The 26,773-nt window shown below is 38.3% G+C and overlaps 1 protein-coding gene across 1 annotated transcript; it reads right to left on the bottom strand.

Annotated features, from left to right (window-relative positions):
- Positions 1 to 1,462: 1,462 nt before the first annotated feature.
- Positions 1,463 to 24,582, bottom strand: suclg1 (succinate-CoA ligase GDP/ADP-forming subunit alph). Its single transcript, XM_038713370.1, has 9 exons — positions 24,432 to 24,582; positions 21,236 to 21,336; positions 18,270 to 18,386; positions 17,820 to 18,032; positions 17,120 to 17,177; positions 16,406 to 16,489; positions 12,390 to 12,541; positions 6,509 to 6,697; positions 1,463 to 1,909 (listed from the first exon to the last, which is right to left on the bottom strand). The coding sequence occupies exons 1-9, from the start codon at positions 24,463 to 24,465 to the stop codon at positions 1,883 to 1,885; spliced, it is 975 nt and encodes a 324-aa protein (XP_038569298.1). The 5' UTR covers positions 24,466 to 24,582; the 3' UTR covers positions 1,463 to 1,882.
- Positions 24,583 to 26,773: the final 2,191 nt, after the last annotated feature.

Below are 26,773 nucleotides of genomic sequence, written 5' to 3'. Positions count from 1 at the left end.
ACAAATAAGCTTTCTGTTCCACTGTCAGTCATTATGTTAATTCGCTAATGCAGATTAAAAAGTAATTGTTAACAATGTGTACACAGAATAATCTGCCTTGGCTGACTGCTGTGGAGCAGATAAGAATAGGCTGTAGAGATGTCCAGTGTAGGGCATTATATGCTTCATTACACACTTTTGTTCCTAGTGTGTTTATTTAAAAAAAGATTCAGTAGGAGCAGAATAACCTGTAACCTTATCTTCCCCTTTCATTTCCCTCCACTCACATTGTGTTTTCCCACTATGTACAGTAACGAGGTGTTTCTAATTGTCTGTTTTTCTTTTTTCTAAAACATGTAAAACTTAAAGTAAGGCAGTGTTAAAAACCCACAACACTTTACCAGTAAGGTCTAAAAGCTGCAAGGCTTGATAAAATACACTAAATGGAAAATAATCCCATTTTAGAAATTGTTAGAAGTTGAAAATTCTATTTTTTTCCTTTTATCTGCCAATTTTTTCTAGATTAACTTTGTTCTATAAAATGTCAGATTGAAAGAGGCTCATCGCAATTTCCTTGAGCACAAGGTAACATCAAATAACTAATTTTTTTTTTTTTCCCCACACATGTCCAAATTTTAACATATTCAGTTTCCATTAATAGAAGACAAACAAAACAGTAAATCTTCCCACTTGAGAAACTGAAATAAATACCTTAAGGCCTAGTCACACCAATAAGTGGCATAGCAAAATTCACCCGTGTCTTTGAAAAATGTGTCGTTCTTGAAGCTTGGTGATGAGCTACTTTAGCTGGCGAGCTATTCACTAACATGCTGGCACTCAAGTCACAATGGCTGTCCAAGCTTCTTTCTATTTTTTCCCCCTGTACTCTTTAACTGCTTCCTGGCATTTTGTTCTCAGGATTGTTCATTTCACTCAATGAAGAGTTGTCGGGATGGGGATTAAGGGGGATAAAAATCTTGCTACAGCTAGCAAGCTAAAGGAACAATAAGTTCACTCAGTTCTCAGATATTTTCGTACCACTGACACCTGTCTCACAACTGCAAACACTTCTTCTTTTGTGGAGCCGTTTATACTTCGACAGGGGAGGTTAAATAAAAATGGATGGCAACAAGCTCCACTCGCTTTCACCATTTTGGACTCTTCCCTCAAAGATCAGCGATGACAAGACGGCTTGCTAATGGTCAATGGCATCAATTTGCATGTCAAAAGGTCACTAAAGTTGTTTTCATTTAACTGGAAATGGCATGAACATGCTGCCGTGACCAGGTTTTAAAACTAATTAATCAGTCTATTAATCGTTTCTGCTCTTCCTTAATAGTCTTAACAGTACAGAGGCATGAGTAAAACCAAGTGCTGTGATTTTACATGTCAACAACAGCTGGATCTATGACATGAAAAAACACGTCTGGAGACAGACAAGCTCATTCTATAATGTAAAAGTATAAAAACAACACAGAAGGAAAATGATATGAGAAATATTTCTTATTCAGGTGGACAGCCAGTGAAATGAGTGATGGAATACGTATTACAGCAGGAGTATAACAGAACGAAACAGATCACCAAGGTTACCATGGCATCCTTCCTTCAGCTGTCGTCATTATGTGGAGGAAGGAAAAAAAAACATCTATAAAGCTTTTACAGTGTGTACAATGAGCTATGAGTTATATAGGATACCATTAAGACACTATGATTTATTCTTTCGTTATGTGCAAGGTACAAGTTCATGGCATGAAATTACAATATAAACACTGGATGTGCGCTTCATAGTTGAAAAGAAATGAGGGTTTACAGATACTGTAGGGCATATATCCACCTCCAGAATCAGGCTGTTCATCTCAATTTCAGGGTAGGGGGTAAAAGGTCGGGTGCCTTCCCGCACAATTTACAACATCTTCCTCTTCTCAAACTCCTACAGCGGTGGACAACAGACAGAAAGAAGAAAAGACACAACGTGAAATGAAGTGAGATAGACAGAAGTAAATGATTTATTCATGCAGAATTCACACAGCTCTGTTTTGATCCCGTGTATCAGATCTGCTGTGGGGGGGTTGTTTTTCCTGGAGAGTGCAAATCATGTAGCACCGTACGTGTCAGTAAGTTCCAGTTGTCAACATTAAAAACAGCTCAATTCCTGTGATTGATAGAGGCGACACATCTGCAAAAATCTGATTTATGGGAGGTTATAGTTGCTGCGTTTATCAGCAGAGTCCAACCATGTGACTATAAATGAGAAAGCATTATGATAGCCATTAAAAAGGATGTAGCTATTTACATATTCAATTTGGAAAATATCACACAAACCGTAGGATGATAGAATATGTCGTTCCCCGAGTTTTCCATTCCACAGGGGGAAAGTAACTTAATGCAAATGTCATTTATCAGGGCTACAGAACACACAAGTACTCATGCACATGTTGGCCCATTCCTCTGTGGCTTGTGGATACCTGAAGGTCTACTGCCACCTTGAGGAGGAAATATTTTCTGAAATGTTTGAGAGGCAACCTCGGCCTCTCTACCCTCGGCTTTCTGGGAAGGACAAAACGAATGAGGAGACAGTGGGGGTGGAGGAGTAGATTGAAAGTTGTGGCTTTGTCTACTAGATTTTTTTGCTTTACAGATTAAGTGGGGTAATAGAGGGAGTGGCACAGGGTTTGGTAATTAGGGACAAACTGTAGAGGAAATGATAGGGCAAAAAAAAGGATAAAAAGGAGGTAATGGGATGGAAAGAGTGGCAAGGGAAAAGGAAGAGGAGGAAAATCGTGAAAGAAGCAGGCAGATGCTTTGCTGGTCCAAGGTGGCAGACAGTAACTCAAGGGTACAAGACAGAAATCACAGCACAAAAGGTAAAAAGCAGAGTTGTTTGTGACAGAGACGGGAGAAAAAACACACACACACACACACACTCAGTGTGACACAGACTCAGACACTTGACGAGACAAGTGAAGAGCAAGAGGGGGAGTAAAATCAGGAAAGTAGAGGTTGCCACTCAAAAAGGATGGTTGAAAATACATCTGGATTGAAAGTGAGGCGCGCGAAGGGAAAAACATGACGTGGGAGAAAAGCATTTACAAGCTAGCGATGACAACAGGCTTTGACACATGTGGGGCCAGGTGTTAGGAGCGCACACATCGTGAACACTGCCTTCAACAACTGAGTCTTTTAATTTATTACGCACACAGAAACTTGAGTATAATGTGTGTTTGCTTCCGTTTGTCTGCACACGTCTATATACATGTGCATTCAGGCTTCACTGTGAATACTGAGTGGGATAGGATAACATTATCTGTTGATTATGAGTTTCAGAAATTTTGTAAACAAGCAAAAGGTCATAATTATTCTACCTTGCATATGAATTAAGTCCTTTGCAGATAAATACAAGTTTTCTGATATCTTGTCCTTGCACCAGTGGCACTGAAAATTCCTCTGGATATTATGGCATGTGCTGCATGTTTAATTTTGTTTTGACATGGTGTATGTCATTTTGAATGGTTAAAGGCCCTGAAATCATATTTTCTCAATAGATATCTTACTGTGAGTGATGTGGATGTGAGCCACATGAACACATGTGTTTAAGTTAGTTTTAACAGTTTTGGTTGTTTCACTTGTGTTTTTGTCCTTGCTTTTAAGGGCAGGGCTTACGTGGCAAACAATACCTCCACGCACCAATCAGAGTGGAGAAACATTTTAATCAGAATCAGATGACCGCTGTGGGGTTGTTTTCTTATAACACTGTCAATCAGACATGATCAAACCACACCAGTGGAGTACTGATGAAGTAGATTAGCTGAGTTTTTAAGTGTTAAATTCTTAAAAAATGGCTATAGATTTTTTTTTTCTGAACTTAACTTAAATTAGTCGTGAATATTTAATGTTATGAAGAAATATTTAATAATGTGTTTGAAACGAAGTTTTAAGAAGCTAATTTAACAAGAGCCTTTAAGAAATACATGTACATTTAGGGCATTTAGCAGACGCTTTCATCCAGTGTGAGTTAACAATAAGTACATTTGTCATAAGAAAGTAATAGATTGCTGTCGGTAGAGAGAGGATGTCAACAAATTTCAAGCACTCATAATTGCTAGGTTAGCCTTTCCTGGTAGACAGCAAAGACAGCTAGGCTAAGATTCTACACAGTGCGAAGTACTATTTTTAAGAGCAAGGATGTACAAATATACAAGCGCGTAAGAGTTTTTTGTATGTTTGGTTTTTTTCCCTTTACTGAAGCTAAAATAGAAACAAAAAAGGTGGGCAAAGATACCATGTGCAAAAGAAGTAATTGATATTTTGCACAATGTCAGCACTAAGCACTGAGCTCATTAAAAATACAAAGTTTCAGTTATTGATCTTCATTAGACATTCTCCCTATGAAACAACAGTGTCTTGCACTAGAGCCACAGACTACAGCAACCAATTAAAATGTGAGCTAAATAAAAAAAAAAAAAACATTAGACAATTACAACATCAATAAGTGATTAAAGTTAAAATACTTAAAATGAGAAACAAAATCCAGAGAACACAAATGAAACCTTAAACATCAAAACTTTTACGCTTATGAAGATATTTACATATTAAATATGAGATATGAACTGGGTTGTTGTCTGATCTTCCTCCCCCATCTTCAAATTGATACTTTATTGTCGTACTTTTCTTGTTGACAAAAATTACTTATTTTTCATTTTTCAGTGCCCAAGGTCCATGACTGAATTGTTGTATTTTTTTCCTCTAAACTCAGTGCTGACTGTGAATTTCTTTCCTGAATTACTTTGTTTTTCCCCCATGTACCTGTCTACCAGGTGTGTATTACACAACACTTTGTTCGGGATAAGAGAAAACAAAGAAACAAGATTTGAGGCATAAATATATTCTGGGCTGCTATTTGTTACTTTCACCAAATTGTCAAATGGCTAGAAGTAAAAATATCATAGTGGCAGCATGCATCCTGTTTACACAAAAACCTGAGTTGTTATTATTTATTATGAGGAACAGTGTGAGAGGATGTGCATTTTGTACTAATGAGTTTTTGTCATAATTTTGAGGACAAAAGCTTCTCACAACAGTTTGTTCAATTCGAGGATGTACCACTCCGAGGCAAGAGCATTATTACTGATTGGCATTAGACATTTACTGAAAACTCATCAATATACAACATGTCTTTTTGATTCTAAATATACGTTTGATGATGCGTGAACCTGCTGATTAAGGAAGGAACAGCCACTTGGAACACGAACGAATGAACGAATGTACAGTCTAGACAAGGAGGTCATGTTGTTCAGCTGATTATGTTTTTACCAAAACAAATCCACTGTAGCTGCATAATTCATAGACCTCTGATGAAATATGATGACGCACGTATGCACTTTTGCAGATACGAGCTGGTTGTCGAGGCTCATGCAGGTCCATGACAGCAGAGATACTCTCCATCACCCTCAGCAGCTCGTCATTGTTTCTGCCTACACCCAAAGCATTACGTGTGCTTGCTTCTCTTACGCCTTATTACTTCGATTACGGCGGTCAATGAAATTAACAGAGATGTATGAACAGAAGGTGCAGCAAAATGAGCAACCACATCGCACATTTTTCATCATTAGAAACAATGATTATGAATTAATCTTTGGGGGAGGGGGGGACATGTGTAAATCTATATCCACGTGCTGTAGTGCCAGCAGTGGTAATGAAAGTATAAGATGACGAATGGCTGTAATACATTCTTTCACTTTTTATACATCTTGTTAACAGTGCTTCCCTTTGAAATAAAAGGGGGCAGTGGCGCTCCACCACTGTCAACATGTGTTTATTAATATCTGCGCTTGTCTTCAGCCTTTCTTTATGGCATTTATTAAAAGTTAAATCTTAACCCCCCCCCCCAAAAGGAATCCCTGTTCAAAGTAAACTTCACATTTGTTACTGCTTGGTTATGAACGATGGTGCTTGGTGACCAACATCAAGATGTTTTGCTGTGAGGCCAAAAGATAAGTATTATTACAGTGTTATTACAATATAATTACCTCCAAATCTGTTCTGCTAAATGCCACCTCTAATTAGCCTGCTTATTCATTTGGGTAATGAAAAGCTTTAGTATTTGGTTAGTTTTTTTGTACAAGATTTTTAAAGCTATGTGTTTCAATTTCAGCAGTTCTGAGTAAAACAATGGAGCACAGAAAAACACTAATGGGTTTTATTAATATTAATCTGACTATTTGTTATTGAGTTTTGAGACATGTTCCTGTATGTGTTTTTTTTGGTAATATTTCTATTTATCTCAAGCAGACATTGTGTAGAATCTGACAGCAACAATACAGACAGAAACTGAAGATGAAGAAAGAGATACAAGTCAGAAAGAGATAAGATGAGACTGATGGATGAGGCCAAGAAACAAGGAGAACACATCTGAGCTAAAATAGAAATACTCAAGTAAAGAACAAGCACCACAAAATTGTACTTTGTATTAAGTGCAGTACTTTAGTTAACACTAGTCATGATTATTATTCTCCATCTTGCTTGTACTCACCTTGAACATAGTGCTGCCCAGCTGGGCAGGGGACATGCTGACTACAACTCCAGCTGACTGGAGGGCTGCGATCTTCTCTTTGGCCCCACCCTTCCCACCAGCGATGATGGCACCGGCGTGGCCCATCCTGCGGCCAGGAGGAGCAGTGAGCCCCGCGATGAAGGACACCACGGGCTTAGAGTTAGCACCCTGGACATAAAAGAGGGAGAGAAAGAAAAATATGAAGGTAAAATAAGGGAAAAAAGGAATATAAGCTCAAGGGAAAATGCGAGGATGTGAGTACAGCTAGCAAAGCAACAAAAGTGGATGAGAACCAGGAAGGAAGGGAGCAAAACAATGCATTTTATTCATTCATTAGAAATGAAACTCCCCTTGTCCTCCCATCAGAGCCCCCATGATAACAGGCTTGTCTAACCAGCCATCTCGGTCTCAGCCTGCATTATTAAAACAAAGGGTCAATCAAGCCATTTAATTGCATGGGTTGGTGTATGACCAGATAGGGTCTCAGGCTTCTGCCATTTCATATCATCTCATTTCTGAGATGGTAATTAGTCATGCAGGCACTGATTAGCTCAGCGCCTGTCTATGCTGCTTGCTCATTGATGGATGTTACGTTCAACAGTTAAGATTATTTCCAAGGTGAAGAGAGCTAATATTTCATCTTGAGCAATAACATCACAGTCGGCAAGAGGGACGGAGTGTGTGCGCGTACAGCAGCTAATATTTCATACATAAGAATAACAACATAATTGTAGAGGACGGCTTTGTGTGTGCGCGCACACGCACGCACGCGCACAAACACACACACACACACACACACACACACACACACACACGTCCTGGGTTTTCAACAAAGGCTGTGGCTCATCTGGCAGACTGCTTTCAGAGAGTGAATGTGGCATGTTCACCAGGCAAAGCAATACAGTGAGGTCTTTCAAAGTCACCCACTTCTACTGCCATTTCAGCTCCAGATTCAGACACTGGCAGGAACAAGATGGCAGTTACTAATATAAACTGGAGAGGACTTTTAATAATTAAGACTAGCAGGATGCATATCAGCCAGGGAAATGTTAAGGACCTTGGCTGGAAATGCACCGCTAATGAGACATTAACGCTTAGCACAGCTAACAGGGAAATGAAGAGAGAGGGAATTTCACTTTAAAAAGGGCTCAAATATGTTACAAGCATCTGTTTTGTGTGTTGAAAAATGTAAGCACAGAACAAATTAGCACCTAACTCCGCTCAGTTTTCAGAAGTCAAATCACGTCCTGAATAAACAAACCACCCTCATGTGAATCAAGTCTTAAATCGATCTCAGACGAAAAGGGGTTTAATTACTCTATTAATCCCTGCTTCCCTGGATACTAAGTACTAACAATGCATACAGGGAGGGGAGTCATACCATCACTCACTTTACCCGTCTTTTGTCTTCCACTGTTGGCAGTTCAGATATATTACCTTAATTATGAGACCAATAGGGTTGTTCCCCCACCTCTGTGTGCTGACATAACTGGCGGAGGGCTTTGTTTTATAAACAGCCTACTCCAAGGTGAGGAATTGTTTTCAAAAGCTTAAAAAGCCAAACGGAGACACTATAAACACGACAGGTAGGCATGAATAAAACTGCCATGTGCACGTACACGTGGAGCTCACCAGCCCTTTTCTAACCTCTGCCTTTCCTCCAGACTACAACCTCTGTACGTTTCAGTGTTGTTTCCACAGAATTACAAGGGGTTTAGCTAAGTTCAGTGGAGACAGGCTGGGCTGAAATAAACCTCTACGGTAGCTTAGGTGCCAAATACTCTGACCTACTTGATATGCATGAGGCAAACTGTATTATGGTTATTCTGTGTAAAACCCATTTCTGACTTCAGAAAGCCTGTGAAACTCTGGCAATGATATGCAGACCTTTGATACAGGTGACTTTTTAAGACCATATTATGTTGGCAAGCATACGCAGACGCTGATGAAGACTGAACCTTGAAATATGTCCTGCATCATAAAATCTGACAGCAGAACAGAGTGGGAAATATAAGGTTGTTTTCTTGAATTTCACAGAATTAAGGCATCAGTAGATAAACACTCTGCAGTAGCTCAACTGTAACACTGATGGATACTGAAATCAATACTTCTTCACCTTTTGGTATAATGTGTGTTTCTCAAATAGGAGTTCAATATACTTAATGTTGCATGACACAAATCAATCATGACACTGGACCTTTAATTTCACTGAGCAGTCTGTACTTAATGTGTCCAGTGTGGGAGAATTTGTCAAGGTAATGTGAAATGTAGAGTCTTAAAAAAAATCCTGTTTTCTCAATTGACTTCATAATGTAAGTGATGGCGTTGTACATTCACATTCACATTCACACACACACACACACACAAGTTTAGTTAATTTCCCATGCGATATTTCAGTCTTTGCTGTACTGTCTGAGCTCTTCTCACAGATTTGAAATGGCCAATGCTTGGTAGGAAATGTCAGTGTTGGAATGTCGAATACTTCTGAGCAGTACTCAGCAGTACTTCTTAGCAATATTTGAACCAAAACCTGATGACGGTTGGCAACCTGATAATGAGATTGAATTTTCATTTTGTTACATTTCATTGACTCAGCCTGACTTTGTGTTCAATGTGTAAGTTTTAGTGGCATCTAGTCACTCAGTCACCCTCCCTTTGTAGAAGAAGCTACCGTGGCCGACATGCTCTGTTGTCTCTTGTGCTAAATAATAATTGTGGTCCTCCATTTGTCCAAATTTCACTTTTTGTTCTTCTAACAAACCAGATGACGACTACTACTACTACATCTTCTTCTTTATATGTATTCAACATAGTGACAAAACGCACTTTATAGAGCAGTTTGACTGTTAGGGCTACTGCAGAAACATGGCGACATGACTACTTCAAGTAAGAGGACCCACGGTGTATGTAGATAGAAATGGCTCATTCTAAGGCAATAAAAACATAACGGTTCATTATGTAAGGTCTTTATATACTACTGAAAACATAATTATGTATATTAAAGTGCTGGGCAACAATTAAAAATTGTAATCGCGATTAATCGCATTGTAACGCGCAAAATCGAATAATGAATTATAAAGTAGTGTATTGCACACTTTTAATTTAAATGTACTACTATGTACACAAAAGTTGCTTTTTACCAGCGGTATTCCCTTTACACAGTAGCAATAAAATATTTATTGTAAATCTCAACTTAAACATTAATGTCATCAAATCAAATATTAAACCAAAGCTATTTGCCACTGCCAGGGCATTACCTTTTATCTAGCTTGTTAAAACAAGTTACCATCAGAGTCCAGAGCCACGACCATAACATCATAACAGCCGCCGGAGTTGAATTGTCTTGAACTTTTTTTTACGTGACGCGCAGCATAAATCATTGGAAGAGAGACTGATCCTCGCTGCTTGTGAATCTATTACTGTTTACTAAATATGACATCAACATGGCAGAGCATCCCTGCAAAACTAAGCCTATCAGGTAAAGTTATGCAGCCTAAAATTTTAACTTAAGTTAAATAGGCTACAGCTGCGTAGAACACAGAAGCTGCTGCCATGGTTACTATCCATAGAGCGCCTGCCGTTTACTTGCGGAGCGATGTCTTACTTTTCCCACAGGCTGCATCCAAGGTAGTCTGCTGAAGCCTCCCTCCACTTCTTGTTTGGGTGGGTGATTTGCAGGCTGATGAACATCCCACCCCTCCAGTGACCCATGGTTTGACTATATGTGTATTCAGAGCCAGTGACCAACAGACTTTCACAATAATAATAAACTAATAATAACAACTGTGTTAAGGTGAGATAAAATAATTGGCTCCGTTAATTAAGGCGTTAACGTGATAATAACGTGTAAACAGCCCTAGTATATTATATTGCATTTCGGTAAATAGAGCCTCCCGAACCTAACATTAGCCAACTTCTTGTTGTGTTCTTGTGATTTTTTTTCCTTTTGTCCAAACCACTCAGCCCCGAGTGATGCATCCATTCACCAGGTTCATTTTCATTAGACATGCACGCTGTTCATTTAACTTAACATTTTTTCATGAAGATAAAAATGTTGTTTTTAGAGTTATTTCTATAAGTCAACTTAAATGAACCAGTGCAGCTGCAGCTCTCATGCATTTTCAGCCACTATTCTTCATGGAAGTAGCAATGGCTAGCGGGCCACATTGCTGAATGATGTTATCATTTTTAATCCGACCCACAAAGCTCTAATTGGTCCGTTGTCCCTACCACTGGTGTAAATAGCCTTCAAGGGGAACAACACCAGGCCTATTTAAAAATCACTGTTCAAGTCACACCTACACAGTCCTGATGAAGCAGACTTTTTGAGAGTTCAATACCCAAGAATACTGTTTTCCCCCAAACTTTAACTTAGATTGTTGCATATTTACTGATTATTTCTTACAGATAAATATTTAAGATTTAAAACCAAGTTTTCTGGGGCTTCATGACATGAAAGATGGCCATGTTCTTAAGCAATGTAGTTATCAATAAGATGATAACAGAGATTATATATTGACCAAAAAAGAAAAACTCTAACTCAGAAATTGTTGTTGCAATAGCCCAGAATAGTTCTTTCCCCATTTGTTCCCTAAAAGCAGAGTAAAGTGTTTCATAATGCAACATGTTGACCTCTCTTGTCAGTTCAAGGCCACAAATTCAAATCACAGGTAGGCCTAACATGTAGAAAGGTTTAGCTTTACAACAGATCAATGTGATGAATATCTCAAAAAGCAGCTCGCGGTTAGGCTAAATCTTCTTGATCTTCAGTGAGCAGAAATAATCTATCATCAAGTTTCAGTCTTCACTATTTTGTAGTCTTTATTTATTTTGGCTCATCTGCTGCTCCTTTCTGGCAAGACTGTGCTTTACATTAATACAAAATTCACATATGGGAGCTGCCCTAGGTTAGCGTATTGGTGACATGAATTCAAATGTATTCAAATCGAGTAAAGTTAAGTTTGCTCCAAAGTAAAAACAATATCTCCATACTTCTTTGTGCTCTTCTTGACTCTTAAAAATAAGGCCCAAGTACACCGTTTGATGTACGATGTTCTACACAATTGACTTTGAACGGAGGATCTGCAGCTTACTCCCACGCTCTGCTGGGTTTTTTTTATGCATGCGTTCCATTTGAACTGTCCCTTGCTGTCAACACTCTGGGTGATTGTGGGTGGGGGTGTTTATACTTTATTTATTGAGTGAGAGAAGTTATTCTCCTGAGACGCCAGCGGGAGATTTGCATGCATTAGAGCAGCCGAGGGCAAATCAAGTCCATTTCTCAGCTCAAGAGCACCACAAGCGCGCACACATACACAGAGACAAGCGTCCAGGCCTACACGCTGAAAAATTAACAGTTTAAAAGTCATGTGCGAGAAGCAAAATGCCAAGTACAGGCCTAGTGAAGTTATAAAATGTCAATTACAAATTCTCAGCCATTTGGCTACATAAGCCAATCATCACCTACTGCTCTTTATCACATGTGGGCATCAAAAAAGGTTCACTGCTCATCAACACTGCAGATTTCTAGGACATGCCCTGTGAATCATACCTTCATCCCATCTGTCACTCTTTATCTTTCTCACACGGACACAGAAACTTAAGAGAGCTAGCCTGAGGCTGTGAGCAAAAAGAAAAGAACACTTTCATATAGTCCTTACCTCGTTCCAGATATATGATGGTTTCCAGTGTTCACTACAGCTAATAGATTTTTTAAAGGGGCACAACAAAGAGCTAATTCAGAAAAGGCAGAATTTTTTATATGAACTGATGTATCTGCAGAGGTGAAGCGCTGTAGCAGAGGATATTACAAGGAGAATGAGGTAAAATAATGGGTGTCCACAGTGTGTTATTTCCTTACAGAGTTGTGTTGTTTTAGATACTCTGCGGCATTCTCCTCAGCATTGCCTCCGATTTCTCCAATGAGGATGATGCCCTCTGTCTTGGGATCTTGCAGGAACACCTCCAGACAGTCTATGAAGTTTGTACCGTTGAATGGATCCCCGCCAATACCTTGCAGGAAACAAAACAAACACTTGCTGTATATACAAGACTCTCAAAGGATAATTCCTGTGAATGTTTGAGGATCACATGGCTGTTAGGCAGAATAAGAAGCAGCTTATTGCCTGAGAGGGTCTGATCATCACAATACTAACCTTTTTCATAGTTAGGGCCAGAGCAGCAACCGCTGTGAAATCCCTATTGTATTGCAAGGAATTATTATTCTTTGTCCATTTTTGAGGGGCTAAAGGGCTTGAAAACTCACTAAACTTGTAGCAAAATAGCTAGCTAGTGCTCTGTACAGAGAAGCCCCTGTAACATGTTTCACCTAGATATACCAAATTCGAGAGGCACAAGTATCATCTCCACACGTAAAAAAAAAAAAGCCTTGGACCCATACCCCTAAGCCAACATGAAGTCGTCTAATTTTAGATTATTAATCAGATCGACTTCAAATTTTGGCTGTGCAATCTAAAGACCTCTGTGATTAAAAGTTGTTCAAAGTTTCCATCACATCAAATTACTTTCTCCAACATAGTAAGTTGTTGTAACTTGAGTGTACATGGTCAGATCTGCCCCAAACCTCACGTTTGATAACAGAATGGCCCTGAAGACATCTACATAGTGTCACCTACTGTCAACAGGAAGTTACAGGCCCCTACAATCTTTAACTCTTAACTAAAATTATTCCTAGCAGGTTAACCAGGGACGAGTTCAATCTCAAAATGTTTTGCAACGTTTTCAAATTGATCAACATGTTTCCTTGCAACGTTCCGCAACGGGCTTCGAGATAAGTTTTTTCCCGTTTGGTGGCCGTGTCACAGGTGTTACCAAATCAGCTACGATAAGTTTGTAAACAACGGTGTTAAAAAGACAGCAAAATGCCGTGCGCTTGCGTACACAACAGGGTGTTCAAGGCACCACCGTTTCCGTTGAAAAAAAAACGTTTTGCTACGTTTGGTTGGCGCTGAACTGGCCCCAGATCCACCTAATGTGTGGTCAGCAAAGTCCTTGACCTTGATGATGCTATATAGTGAAGCTTGTGAGTTTTTATCCAACACTGTCATCATGATGGCTCATTATTCACCATGAAACAGGAAGCTGTTCTAAAAGTGTACATTTTCCAATCTGCCCTAAATTTCACAATCCTGGCCTGACATGCCAATCAGGAGTTAAGTGACCACCTACTTGCAACAGGAATTAAGCCTTGTGTAACATTCATCATTTGATGAAATTTTCAGTGTGGTCTACACTTGATGTACTGGAACATATCTTAAAAGTCAGTGAGCTCAGTACAACAGATCAGTCTTTGTACTAAGCTCACACAGGTAGAATGTGTCTGACTTGACGGCGCTGTTTTTATACCCCACCCCTGCAGCCATCTGCAGTTAACGTCAGACTATCAAGTTGGTGAAAGTCAGCCGCAGTCATCTTGAATGCACCTATGATTAGTTGGTGTTCTCTAGCGTCACGTAGTGGACACAGAAAGTGTCATTAAACTGGATATATTTAGTTCCAGCACGATTTTAGAGAACTCCATCTATATTTATATCACTTTCATCAGTGTCCTGATTGCCACATCATTCAGACCCCTTTACGTTTTGCAACCTTTTAGAAATTATTGTTTTATATATATATAAAAATATAAAATATAAATAATAAATAACATATGGGCTATTGCTTTGTATACAAAATGAATCGCGAAAAAAGTAAATCCATTTAAACTGCAGTAACTGATTTTTATTGCATTTCAAACAAGATGTAAACATTCATATTTTATCACCTTTCAAATTGAAATGGTGAACTTCTTAGTAGGTAACAGTTGCCCATTTACACACCCAACAGATATAGAGCAATGTCATTCATTTGGAGCCTTGCTTCCGGCAATCAAGCAACATTTTCTCTCCTTTTAGCCTTGATTTTGGTCTTCACCATCTTTTGTGGGAAATATCTGGCTCCTTAGCTGCTAAATGCGCCACTTTGTTCACCAGCTGGTCACTAACTATGTTCTACTGCTGTTTGATGTTGAGCAGGTAGTGGTTTTATCAGAGCATTTTGCTGTATAACAGATGCCTGCTATGTCTGGAAATGACAATGATTGTACTGAAAGTGAATCAAAACATTCAAGTTGCGGCTTTTAATCCAAAACAATGAGCTGAAAGCTGCTGAAATGCTACATAGAACCGATGGAACTGCAGAATTGGGTAATAATTCTCTGTGGGTTTGTCACTACAAGTGCAACGTGAAGGGGTCTGAATACTTTACAAAGCCACTGTTGAACTGCGCAACATTTCTTTCACAAATAAAATTAAACTGGACTTAGGGTATACAGTAGGAACACCATTTTTTAATTTTAATTCAAAGTCATTTTAAAAGTTTGTTTAATGATATAACTGTGTCTTTATCTCTGTAGGGTAGTTTAATTATGTCTTTCCTTTTACATCCAAGGAACATGACTTACAGAGATTTTCCAAATCATGAGGGACGAATACTAATTTATTCAAAATAATTTCTACAGAAAATGACACCAGTTACTATAAAATCATGGGCAAACCCTTCACAAGACAGATCTTCATACACATCACCTACATTTATATTCATACCATTAAAAAAAAAACTGGCAACAGTAAGAAAAAAAATTACATGAATTACTAATGAAAGAGAACCACATTACCAGCAACATAGATGACAGTGATTTTAAATATTACATTAACTGTAATTTGCCGTAGCCCCTAGGTCATACTCAGACTTAAGAAGGCGCTAGCAGAACCACCAATAAACCTCCTTAATGAACTCTACAATATTTAATACTGTTGCGGCACTGGCTTTAATAAGTCTGGCTAGAGGACACGCTACAATTAAAATGTCTAAATAATAATGAAGCCAAGTTGTTTTTCAGTTAATTCGGGTGTCCAACCAGCCCTTTAATATAGATTTTCTGGTGGCAGAAACATTGTGTCATATAATGTCCAAACTTAAGGTTGTGCTTCAAAGCTGCGTGTGTTGCTAATCCAAACCACAATCAACATCAGTAAAGCATAGACGGAAGGCTGTAAAAACTGTGCGGAAGAAAAGCAAGGTAATAACAGGATGGGCGGATAATGGGAAGTTCTACATCTTTTTCTGGAAATGGAAGAAATTACTTGACCTGCAATTCATACAAAACCTGGTATGTATCCACCATTATAAACTATCACCCTGCGGTTTTGTGCCTCTGCCAACCAGTCAAGTTGCAGTTTACATCCATGTCTGTCCAGACACATAAAATATGTTGTGTGCAGTCAAGAGATTCCGGTGATGGTTGAAATTCAGAATGGGGCAGGAAGTGAAAGGCAGACTGGACGAGACAGAGGAAATTCAAGTTCAAGCTAATCAAAAAGGAGCATACATTGAAAAACAAGAGGCAGCTAAAAAGCACTTATGAAATGAATGGCTTCAAACAATACTTTATAGCAAGGTCTTTCCATTTTGAGCCTCTTTGTATTAAAGATGTGATACTGAATTCATGCGATATTGATATTGTTTTACTCCTCTGGTTTGTGCATAAAAAAAACATTATGGATCAGAAACAGAACACACTTTCTTTAAGATTGTCAGGTCAAAGAAAACTGAAAGTAGCCAGACACAATTTCCACTCGCTTGTGAGCCACTTGATCGTTCTGTTCAACCTCAACAATGCCCTTGAAAAGATAGCAGCAACTTCAATGTTCAGATGTGAGGGGCATATTCACGCATGAAGCAAAATACTGCATCAGGAACAATTTTATCTTCTAGTCCCCATGCCTTGTTTAGCTTCTTTTAATAATGCCTAGATATAAAACTAAGAGCTGTGTGCTAAATTTAAATTCAATATGCCACAGGTCATTGGTAACTTACCAATGCAGAGTGACTGGCCAAGGCCGACTTGTGTAGTTTGGTGCACAGCTTCATATGTCAGGGTACCCGATCTCGACACAATGCCTGAAAGAAAGATTTAACAAACATTTGATATTATATATATATTTTTATATTATTTCTTTGTAAAATCACAACCATACAAAAAAACCCTGCTCCAATCAAGGGTGATAAAGTGATATATAATGCAGCTGTCAACTTATGTCCAACCTTGGCTGAATTGTTTCATCATGACAGCAAAAACAAATGAGATCACCATCACAGTACAGCTCTGTAACAGATGTTCTGTCTATGCTTATGGAATGATGGCAGTCTATTTACTCTGAAAACAGACTTCCTGTAAAAGGTTCACTGGTCAACGGTAGTACACGCTGCTTATCAAGCTATCAACAGCAGAAGCTCAATCTAGGATTTAAGCACAGAGCTGTAAACATTTTTAATTTGGGAAGAAAGGCATTGGTATGAATAAAGATTTCCGCCCTCCCTCTCTGTTCCCTGCTTCACGCTTCAGTCATTTAAAGACTGTTGTTGGAGAGCCCTCCGTCTGGAGGTGAATTTCTGTCTACAGACATACACGTAAGCTGTCAAATATTCTTAAATAACATAACCTTTAGCATTTCAAAAGCAACTTATTAAAAAAAAGAAATGCTTAAAAGATCCAAACAAAGAACTCCGCAGTTCCTAGACAAATCTCACCAATTCTTCCTTTCTTGTGAATGTGGCCCGGCATGATCCCAATCTTGCATTCTCCAGGCTGCAAAAAAAAAGAGACACATTTTAAATTAACATCCATGGATAGGATTGTGTTGTTTTTTGATAACTTAACCACTTCTGCTCGGTATCACTGGAAATGTTGTATGTTGTAATGTCAGTCTCCATTTTAAGACTGATTTTAAGAGATTTTAAAACATTTCTCTATAGAACACAGCAATATATTATTTAGGATTTTTCTATGCCATATGCTCACTTTATAAAATCCAGAACAAATTCAATAAATATTCATTGCACAAATTCCCATGGTAAGTATAATTTATTAATGCTTTCTTTGTCAAAAAAGCAAATTTTTTACATCCTAAAATCAAAAAAAACAAAAAAAAAAACAAGAAAACATGGGACATTCAACCCAAATAACTAATATTTAATACTACTGAAGACACACAAACAAACCAGTAGTCTAAGTGGATCATTTTCCTATAAAGTTTCAGCTACCTTGCATTCATTGTTTTAAAAAGGTAACTATATATTAATGCATTCACTCAAACCACCCCTTGATCCTTGAGAGGGAGTTGTACACATTGTACATTCAGCTCTCTCATCCGCAACCAAACGCCCCACCACATGCATCAGAGTGTGTGTGTGTGTGTGTGTGTGTGTGTGAGAGAGAGAGCGAGCTTACATTGATGACTCCTGGGCAGTTGGGGCCTATGAGGCGGGTGCTGCCCTGGCGCAGGAGCTTATGTTTCACTCTCACCATGTCCTGCTGGGGTATGCCCTCAGTGATGCACACCACCAGAGGGATCTCTGCGTCGATGGCCTCGATGATGGCTGCTGCCGCGAACGGAGGAGGTACATAAATCACGGTGGCATCGGCCCCCGTGCCATCCTTCGCCTGAGGCGAGGAATAAAGGTATCGGTGGTGGTGTATTGCACATGGAAAGTTATGAAATACTGCCATCTAATGTTCCTTTAAAAAATTATTTACAAAAAAAGCTTCACAGTCCTTCACCGGATAATGGCAGTAAATATGTCAGATTTATACAACATATTCCAGTTTTTGCTTTCAATATATTTACAACAGAAAACAACAAAAAAGTACAACCACAGAAGGTTTAGGAGTTACACATACCTCCTTGACTGAATTGAAGACTGGAAGACCGAGGTGTGTCTTGCCACCTTTGCCGGGGGAAACACCTCCAACTAACTTGGAGCCATAGTCAAGAGACTGCTGACTGTGAAACGTTCCCTATAAGGAAAGAGGAGTCAGTGTGCATATGAGTGTGCAAAGAAGTGGGGTACAGCCACTTCTCCAGCGTCAACCTTGAGATATCATTACAGACACGCAGGAAAGGAGGAAATATGCTGCCATCCAGGATTAATCACCCGAGCTGCAGAGTAAAAGGATGGATACAGGAGGTGAGGCTGGGGTTGTTCTAGGGGATCCAGCTACTGATAAATATATTCAACGAGAAGAAATCGAAAATGTTCTTGACATATAAATAATGATGTGAGCTTAGTTTAATCTCCCTGCAGAACATGGGGGAGGGGGGGTCAAAAGGGGCTTTGGATATTCTCCAACACGGACTATAAAATATCTCCCAAGAAAGGTAGTTTACAAAAATATTTCACATGCTGTCACTTTGGTGTAGGCTATAGGGAACCTGTCAAGGCTGTGTTGCCACAGTGGAAAGTTTTTTTTCCTGACATTCATGAAGTTCTGTTCAACCCAAACAGAAACACGTCTAATTAAGAATTTCACATTTCACAAGTTCTGCTTGATTTGGGGAAGGAAACATATCTAATCCTCTTACAACAAGTGCACGCAGAACATAGGCATGATAGTTTAATTGTCATTACGAACACGTCAATTTCTGTTGCTTTGGTTTTGGTGGGTGCAAACATTTGATGTGCAGGACAGATGCAGCCTCACTTTATTCCAAACTGATTTCTCGCTATTTAACACTAAAACCCAACCAATACTGGATATTTTTGAGGCCGATACTAATATCGAGAGTTTAAAAAAAATGAAAAAAAGATATATCGGTAAATAGCAATTTTTTTAAATAAACATAATATAAACAAACTTTTTTTTAAGAAGGACTGTGACCTAGATACAGACTAAACAGAAACATTTTACAGTTGAAAAATAAAACATTAACATATTGGGATTTCTGTCTGCAGTTTTCTTGTTACTTACTGGACATCTTATATGCCGATACCGATATATATCTGCAACAACCTAACACTGGCCTGGCCAATAGACTGTTCTACCTCTACATGAAACCACACGAAGGATTGTTCGGTTAACTTCTCATATCTCAAGAACCCGCAGGAGGGTAAATCGACGCAAACTACGGGCTGCGCAGCCAAAACCGACAGATACCCGGTATGTCTATAAAAAGACAATATTTTCTATTGATGGAAAAGTGCAGCCAAGTTTCGTTACTGACCTTGGAATTAGCAAATTAAAACATTTCTTGTCAAAATGTCATTTAGGGTTTGACTATTTCACTATAAATTGCAAACATCATACAGCTTCCGTGAAGAGCTGAAAAAAGCTAATACAGAATATATTACGACATATGTAGTAAAAAGGAGTGGAATATGATGAATTTTCTACAACCTAAAAGCTACATAAAGGGGAAAAAGGTGGAAACTGGATGTTAAGAGGATAATACATAGAGGTAAAGCGTGCTGGTGTTAGTAATCTCAGCAAACTGTTATTACTTGCTGTTCACAGTGTTCTGGATTTGGTACAAACATCACCATCAGGCCGCATTTAAAATGAAAGTAAACAAGATAAACCTGCAATAACACTAAAGGGAGTAGAATATATGTAGGGCGGTAAAATCTTGTGAGGGAATCTCAGCTGTACTTTCCCAGAAAATGAGTGCATCAAGGAAGGGTAAATTGATTTTCTGCAGAATAAATCCATCTAAATCAGTCTGTAGTCAATTAATAATTACTGAAGATGCTGAAACAATGTAGATAAAGTAGCCAAGGGTCATAACTACAAGTGCAAATAAATGACCTCCATGTTAAAATTATAACTAGCCTATTACGAGGAATTAGAAGCTATGAATCAGCATTTCCCCCCCCCCAAAGTGTAATATGCTCCTTCACTCTGCCAACTTTGCTGTTTTCGCTAGTCATTATTATCGCAAATGTTGGGACAATAAATTAGAAAAATTACTTTCTTATCAAGCCAGAAAGACACCACAAATGTGCACTCAATAGCACTTGCTTCATTTCTCATCCTTTTCTAATTACCCGGAGTGTTCAGTGGAACTATATTTAACATCCTTTTATTATGTTGAAGTGAAAATGGAGGATGAAAAATGGAATGTGCCTAAGGACAGAGGGGGGATATAAATCTGTAAAGTCCACATTTTTGGCATGTTGAACACACTCGCCAAGATTTTTATTCTCCTTGACTGGACATGGTTCAAAGAGAATCTTATGAGTGCTCTTGAAAAATACCTGGAAGGATCAACAATCTGCCACGCAAAATTATTTTTTGTGGCTAAAAACAATGAGTAAGGTTAGTGATAGGGGGAAAAAACTAAGATAAAGTAAAAACCTATTTCTCCTAGGTGACTAGCTGAAATAAAAATAAATAAAAAATTGGAACAATCCTGATTTACAGGCCTTTAAAGGCAAAGAAACAATTCTCAAAACAATTACACTGTAACAGTGAACAACGATACAACACCATCAATGAAAATTACTTTTTGCTGCTATTCCTCAGGCAGAGGATTTTTCCTTATCTGAGCTGAGGCTCTACAGATCAAGAGTGTTGTATGTGTACAGATCTTTAAAGACTCTGAGACAAACTTCTGATTTTGGGTTATATAAATACATTTCTATAGCAAACGCCTGGACCACAGCTATACCACGGTGGAAACTGATTGTGAAAGTGATGGAAATATATAATATATATAATCTTTCCTCTCTGGTGATCTTGCTCATACAGAAAGGCTTCAGACACGCAGAGAATGAGGAATTGTGCCTGTTAGCGGTGAAAAACAACAACATTACAGTTAAAAGAATCTGATGTGAAGCAATAATAAATGGTACCAAGCCATCAGTACAAACCTGCTTCCCTGTGAAACCTTGGCAGATGACCTTTGTGTCCTTGTTGATGTAGAGGTTCTTCCTACTTCCTGTATAACAGTGCCTGACTCCACTCTGCTGCACTGAATGGAGAAAGGTCAATATTATTCATCAAAACAGTACACAATGAAATCTTCCTATCCACTCCAGGTGGACAATAACTGTACTATTACAAAAACTTTTTTTGCATTAATTAAGGTGTGCAAAACCATAAAGATACAGTGTCATTTAAAAATGGTCATACTCAACAAAAGCAGTTTCTCTACAAGTTTCAACAGCCTTTCCTTTAACAATGAATAGCAGACGTTTAAAATAACTGCTCACTTTTCTTCAGAGAAATTATTCTTTGGACTTCTCTCTTTGCTTCTGCAATCAATGTTTATTGTTGCTGAGCAACAATTTCAGCTTTTCTTCAGACTTGATAGCTGACTTTTACAGCCCCCCGTGACCACAAACATTTTGAGTTTTCAAAGATGCACTATGCATATTGTTTAATTAGAAACTGTGGAGCTGTTATGGTGTTAACTACTGAAGGAAATGTGACACAGGGAGAACACATTATGTCTAATTACACTGACTGATCGGAAGTGTTGTACTATAATTTACCAGGCTTCCTGAGTTTGACAATAGTCAATCAGTTTTCAAAAAAGGTTTATTAGCAGCACATTTTGTTTACCATGAGCTAAAACTGCAAGGTAACTGCATGTTTTGAAAGCATATTTTCAGCTTTAATGGCCAAATATGTGTACACATACAACTCTAGTTGTAAAGTTCTCTTAATGTACTTACACACAGAACAATTTACATGAAGACAAAAACAGCACACAGCTAAAAACAAAGACAACAACGCTGAACAAAGACTTTAAAGCTGCATTAATCAGTATTTTACAAACAACTGACATTGTAATAAATGACTACATGTAATGTCACAGTATCACAGGGACAAAATTATAATCCAGCTCTGAAATCTTTTGCTTCTTTTAGCTCAATGTGGTGCTTTTCCAGGCCCCATGTTTACTGTGCGGTCTCACAGTTCATAGTCTCACAGTTCTTATCATCTACAGCTGTTTTCAAATCCCTGGCTAGACATACTATATTATGTTACAAGACACATATATTAGGTAACAAGACACATTCAGGTCAAAGTGCATGTGAGGAGGCTTTGTGAAGTTTTGCATCTACTGTGAGACAACTAATAAGACAAATACTGCAGGCGTTTACCTTACAGGTAAAGCAAACAACATGCTGCACTATACAAATTCTCTCTCTGAGCTATAAGAGACAAAAGTAACTGTTTAGAGAGATGTTTCAACTGAACTTCAATATGGTTTCACAGGTATTACATAATCGCTGCTTCTCCAGGGAGAATTTCTGTTTAGTTCCATACATGTTTTAATGCACTAGCACACAGTACAAAGTAAATTAAAGATTTATTGTTCTTTACATTTAGTCCCATACACACCAGCACGTACCTTGAGATCCTCGGGCAGAGGTCTGCTGTCTGTTCCAGAGTCTCGACTGAAAACTAAAGGGCACAGAGCGTTTGCTGTCAGGGCCCCGAGGCTCTGGAACAGCCTGCCCGAGGAAATCAGGTCGGTTGAGTCAGTGAACTCTTTTAAATCCCTTCTTAAATACTTTACTACTTACTTACTACTTACATACTTTTATAGGAGAGCCTTTCCCGATCTTATTTTACTTTATTTTATTCTATTTTACTTATTTTATATTTATCTTAAACGTGTATTTTAGTCTTTTCAGTGTTTTCTTGCTTTTATCTTGTATTGTTTTTGTATTATTGTCTTTTGGGTATTATTGTCTTTACACTTGTTAAAGCACTTTGTAACTTGCTTTTGAAAAGTGCTCTACAAATAAAGATTATTATTATTATTATTATATAAAGCTGTAATCACCGTCTTAAAGACTTATTTAGTGCTGAAAAGTTGAGATGATTGATCATCAACACAATTGTGATAATTGTGTAATTAATTTAGCAAAAATGCCAAACATATGCTGCTTCCAGCTTCTCAAATGTCATCTAGGGTGCTTGGAAATTGTGGTGGCCGTTTTCACTACTGTGTGACATTATGTAAAATAAATGTAGCTGCAGGACTTTTAAACAAGACTTCATTCACATTTTGCTCCAAAAAAAAGAGATGATATGACAAGGGGGTCTCCGTGAATCAAAGGGGGATGCTGAATGCTACACCCCAGCTGCCAGGCTTCAGTGCACTAGTCTGACACACAGTTGTTGTGAAACCTTAAGCTAATTTATTCAAATAGGTTGTCCCTCTATCAGTTCAGTAAAGTAGGTTCAACCCTGAAAGAAAAAGGCACCAAACTAAAGTTGCCTGCTAATAACAAAAATAAAACAAAGACCTCTGATGACAGCCAGTGATCCTCTGTATGGTTTTGGAGGCAAATGACTTGGTTGCGCAATAAAAAACAAAAGCTTTGTACGAACTAAATCAGCAGTTATCAGAAGTATTCATCCTCACTGACTGAACTTTGGTCTTATGTCAGCGCCTCAGTCAGAGACAACTTATCAGTGACTCTGTACAAAGTTCAGTTGTCCACTGGACCTCAATGTCCTAACAAAGTCATAGCTTCTTAACTAACTTAACGCTAATAATCCAGCGATGCCAGCTGTACTCTTGCCAATGCATCGTCTAAAACAAATTTATATGTCAGGTTTCTGAAATGCTCAGAGCTGTAAGCCTGCAGGCTGCTGACTGACAGACTGAGCTGCTAATCCAGCTGCTGGGTGAAAAACTAAACATGAGCAGCTCTAACGTTAACTAAATAACTTGAGCTGAGTGAATGGACAAGATACATTTAGTCAAGAGGACACGCAAGGTGACAGAGATCAACCCTTGAGACTGTGGAGCAGGCTGGCAGGGGGTTAAAGTTAGATTTCACCTGGACGTTAGCGAAAAGCTAGCTAGTTAGCTGGCTGGCTAACTGACACTGAGTTATAACAACATACACGGATGGCAGGCTAATGTGGCTAACTAGCCTGGAAGCTAACCCTGACAGCCAACCAAGGTTAGCTTAGCTGGCCAGTGCAAGCCTGTGGGAGGCTGCAAAGCACAGAACAGAGTAAATGAGTATTATTATATTACAGAAACTATACTGTCAAATATTTCAAGCGATTAAAAGTATAATTTACTAAGATACTTACAAAGCAGCCTGGCAAACAACCTGCTGTGAGACATCTTCGGTCATTCACCAATGACACCAAAGCCTGAGGACCAGACACATGGATTATAGCTGACTACAAATATCCCATCAAAATCTGGATATTAATTGCTTCATAATGAACTCCGGGTTTTCTGTATTTATTAATAATTTACTGCCGGTGTTTTTTCCCCTTAAACTGTGAACACAGCACAAGCGACAAAAGAGACTCAAACTGGCATTAAAATTATTACAGGCGAATAGTAGTCTGATTCAACTCACAATGAATTCTGGGTAGTGGAGTTCTGTACGCAATGTCGTGCAAGAAACTTTGCACAAGAGCACTAGAGGGCGCATCAACCACAAGGATCATTTCAGGAAACGTCACCCTGGTTGCCCTTAGCCAACAATAGCTTGAAAGTAAACTTTTGACCTTGGAAACAGTAATTAAAAAAACAAATCTTTACTAAAAGACCACTTTCAAGCATTTTCTGGAGCTTTCAACCGCATACTGTCAATTTTAATCAAATATATTTTGTCAGTTGTCCATATCCGTTCATTTTAAGATACTCCTTTTTTTGTGATGGGTTCAAATAATAAATTAACTGGTCTATAGAATCAGAATCAGCTTTATTGGCCAATTATGTGTACACATATGAGGGACTTGACTCCTGTTATAAAGTGCTCTCAGTGTACATACACAGACAGACAGTGGAAAAAGTAAACATAGTACAATTATGTACATACAAGTAGGTAAAAAATAGGTGTATTATATAAATACATATGAAAAGCAACAATAAGCAACAGCGCACATTATCTATATGTAAGTCAAGTGTCCTTTAGATTTAGCAAATACAAATAGTATAAAGGAATAAAAGCACAAGATTACATGTGGTTATTCAGTATATGCATGCATACATACAGCACACAAAATAACTGACACAAGATGTCTGACTGAAGTGTTCATAAGAGTGATGGCCTGTGGAAACAAACTGTTCTTGTGTTTGGTTATTTTTGCATACAATGTTATGTATCTCCTACCAGAGGGCAGAAGTTGGAATGTAAAATAGTTAACTATCATTTGTCTTGCATGATGAAAATGACACTTGTAATGCCCATTTAAATTAATAGGCCCATGGCGATTCTGCTCTAAATTGCACTAAACCCAACTGTACATTGCTGAACTTGAAGAATATGTGCATTTTACTTTAGAAATGCAATAATGCTTTATAGGAAGCTTATTGGGGCACATTAATCTACATGAAAGATTGGCTCTTTGGTTTTTTGGAGCTTTGGCTCTGGGTGACTGAAGAGTCGCTGTGTCTTCATTACCTCCTCTTGTGGGCAAGTTGTGACATGCGAGTTTCCCAAGAGAACAGGATTCTTTGGAGTTTGCCAGGTATTTAGTTGGCAATGTATGTCACATGCTAAGTACATTCACTTACATACTATATTTACTTTAAATAGGACATTTTCTCATAGCAAAATATTTTACTTTTTAATTGTCTAAATGTAACAGTTATTTGTGTAGATTCCCCTTTATCAATACTTTCAGAATTCAGTGCAATTCTGTAGTCAGACTTAACACCAGCTGTACCACCTACAACATTATAATACTGTTTAGGTTTTATAACCTAATTAATTTACAGTAATGTCATATTGTTATAGGCACCAAGTTGCATTATGTTAATAAATATTTGTTCAATAAAAATATGACATGTGACCTTTTCTTGTAATTGGAGTATATCTATTAGGATACTACAAATTATACTTCGCTTGTAAAAGAAATAGTTCTTAATCCTATTCAATTTGAAGTCGATTAAATTCAGTGTCCCAGGTCCTGGTGCACGAGATTGGCAGGTTTTCTATTACACCTCGTCATCTGCGGTCACCTTGTTCCTGGCTGGACAGTGGGAATGTACCACTTTTAAGAACAGGAAAGTCTCAAACTATAATCTGGTGTATGTTCAAGTTATTATGTTGCCATACTGTATGCACACTAAAGTTATTCACTGGTAATGGCATTCTTCGATCTCAGGCTTCCTCCAACAACGATAATACAATTATATTTGAAAAAATATAATTTAGTTGATATCATACAAAATACTGAATGTGGTTAATTGCATTCACATATCTGAGGGAAACGTTCCTGCAACACGAATTAAAAAATGTGTCAAACCCATGTGTCAAACAAGATGAGCCACAATAACGATGCCTTTGGGTACCCCGAAATATTTTGTTATTTTGTGGTTGAAACCACATTTAAAAAAACCCTACGAAGTGAAACCATGACTGTTTATATGGAGCAGGGATCAAACGATTGCAGAGAGGTGACTTTAAGTGATC

This window comes from Micropterus salmoides, unplaced genomic scaffold (assembly GCF_014851395.1).
Source record: "Micropterus salmoides isolate LMB-PRFRI ecotype aquatic unplaced genomic scaffold, ASM1485139v1 Ms_hic_scaffold_12, whole genome shotgun sequence".
NCBI lineage: Eukaryota > Metazoa > Chordata > Actinopteri > Centrarchiformes > Centrarchidae > Micropterus > Micropterus salmoides.
This window is presented reverse-complemented; position numbering and strand designations above follow the sequence as displayed.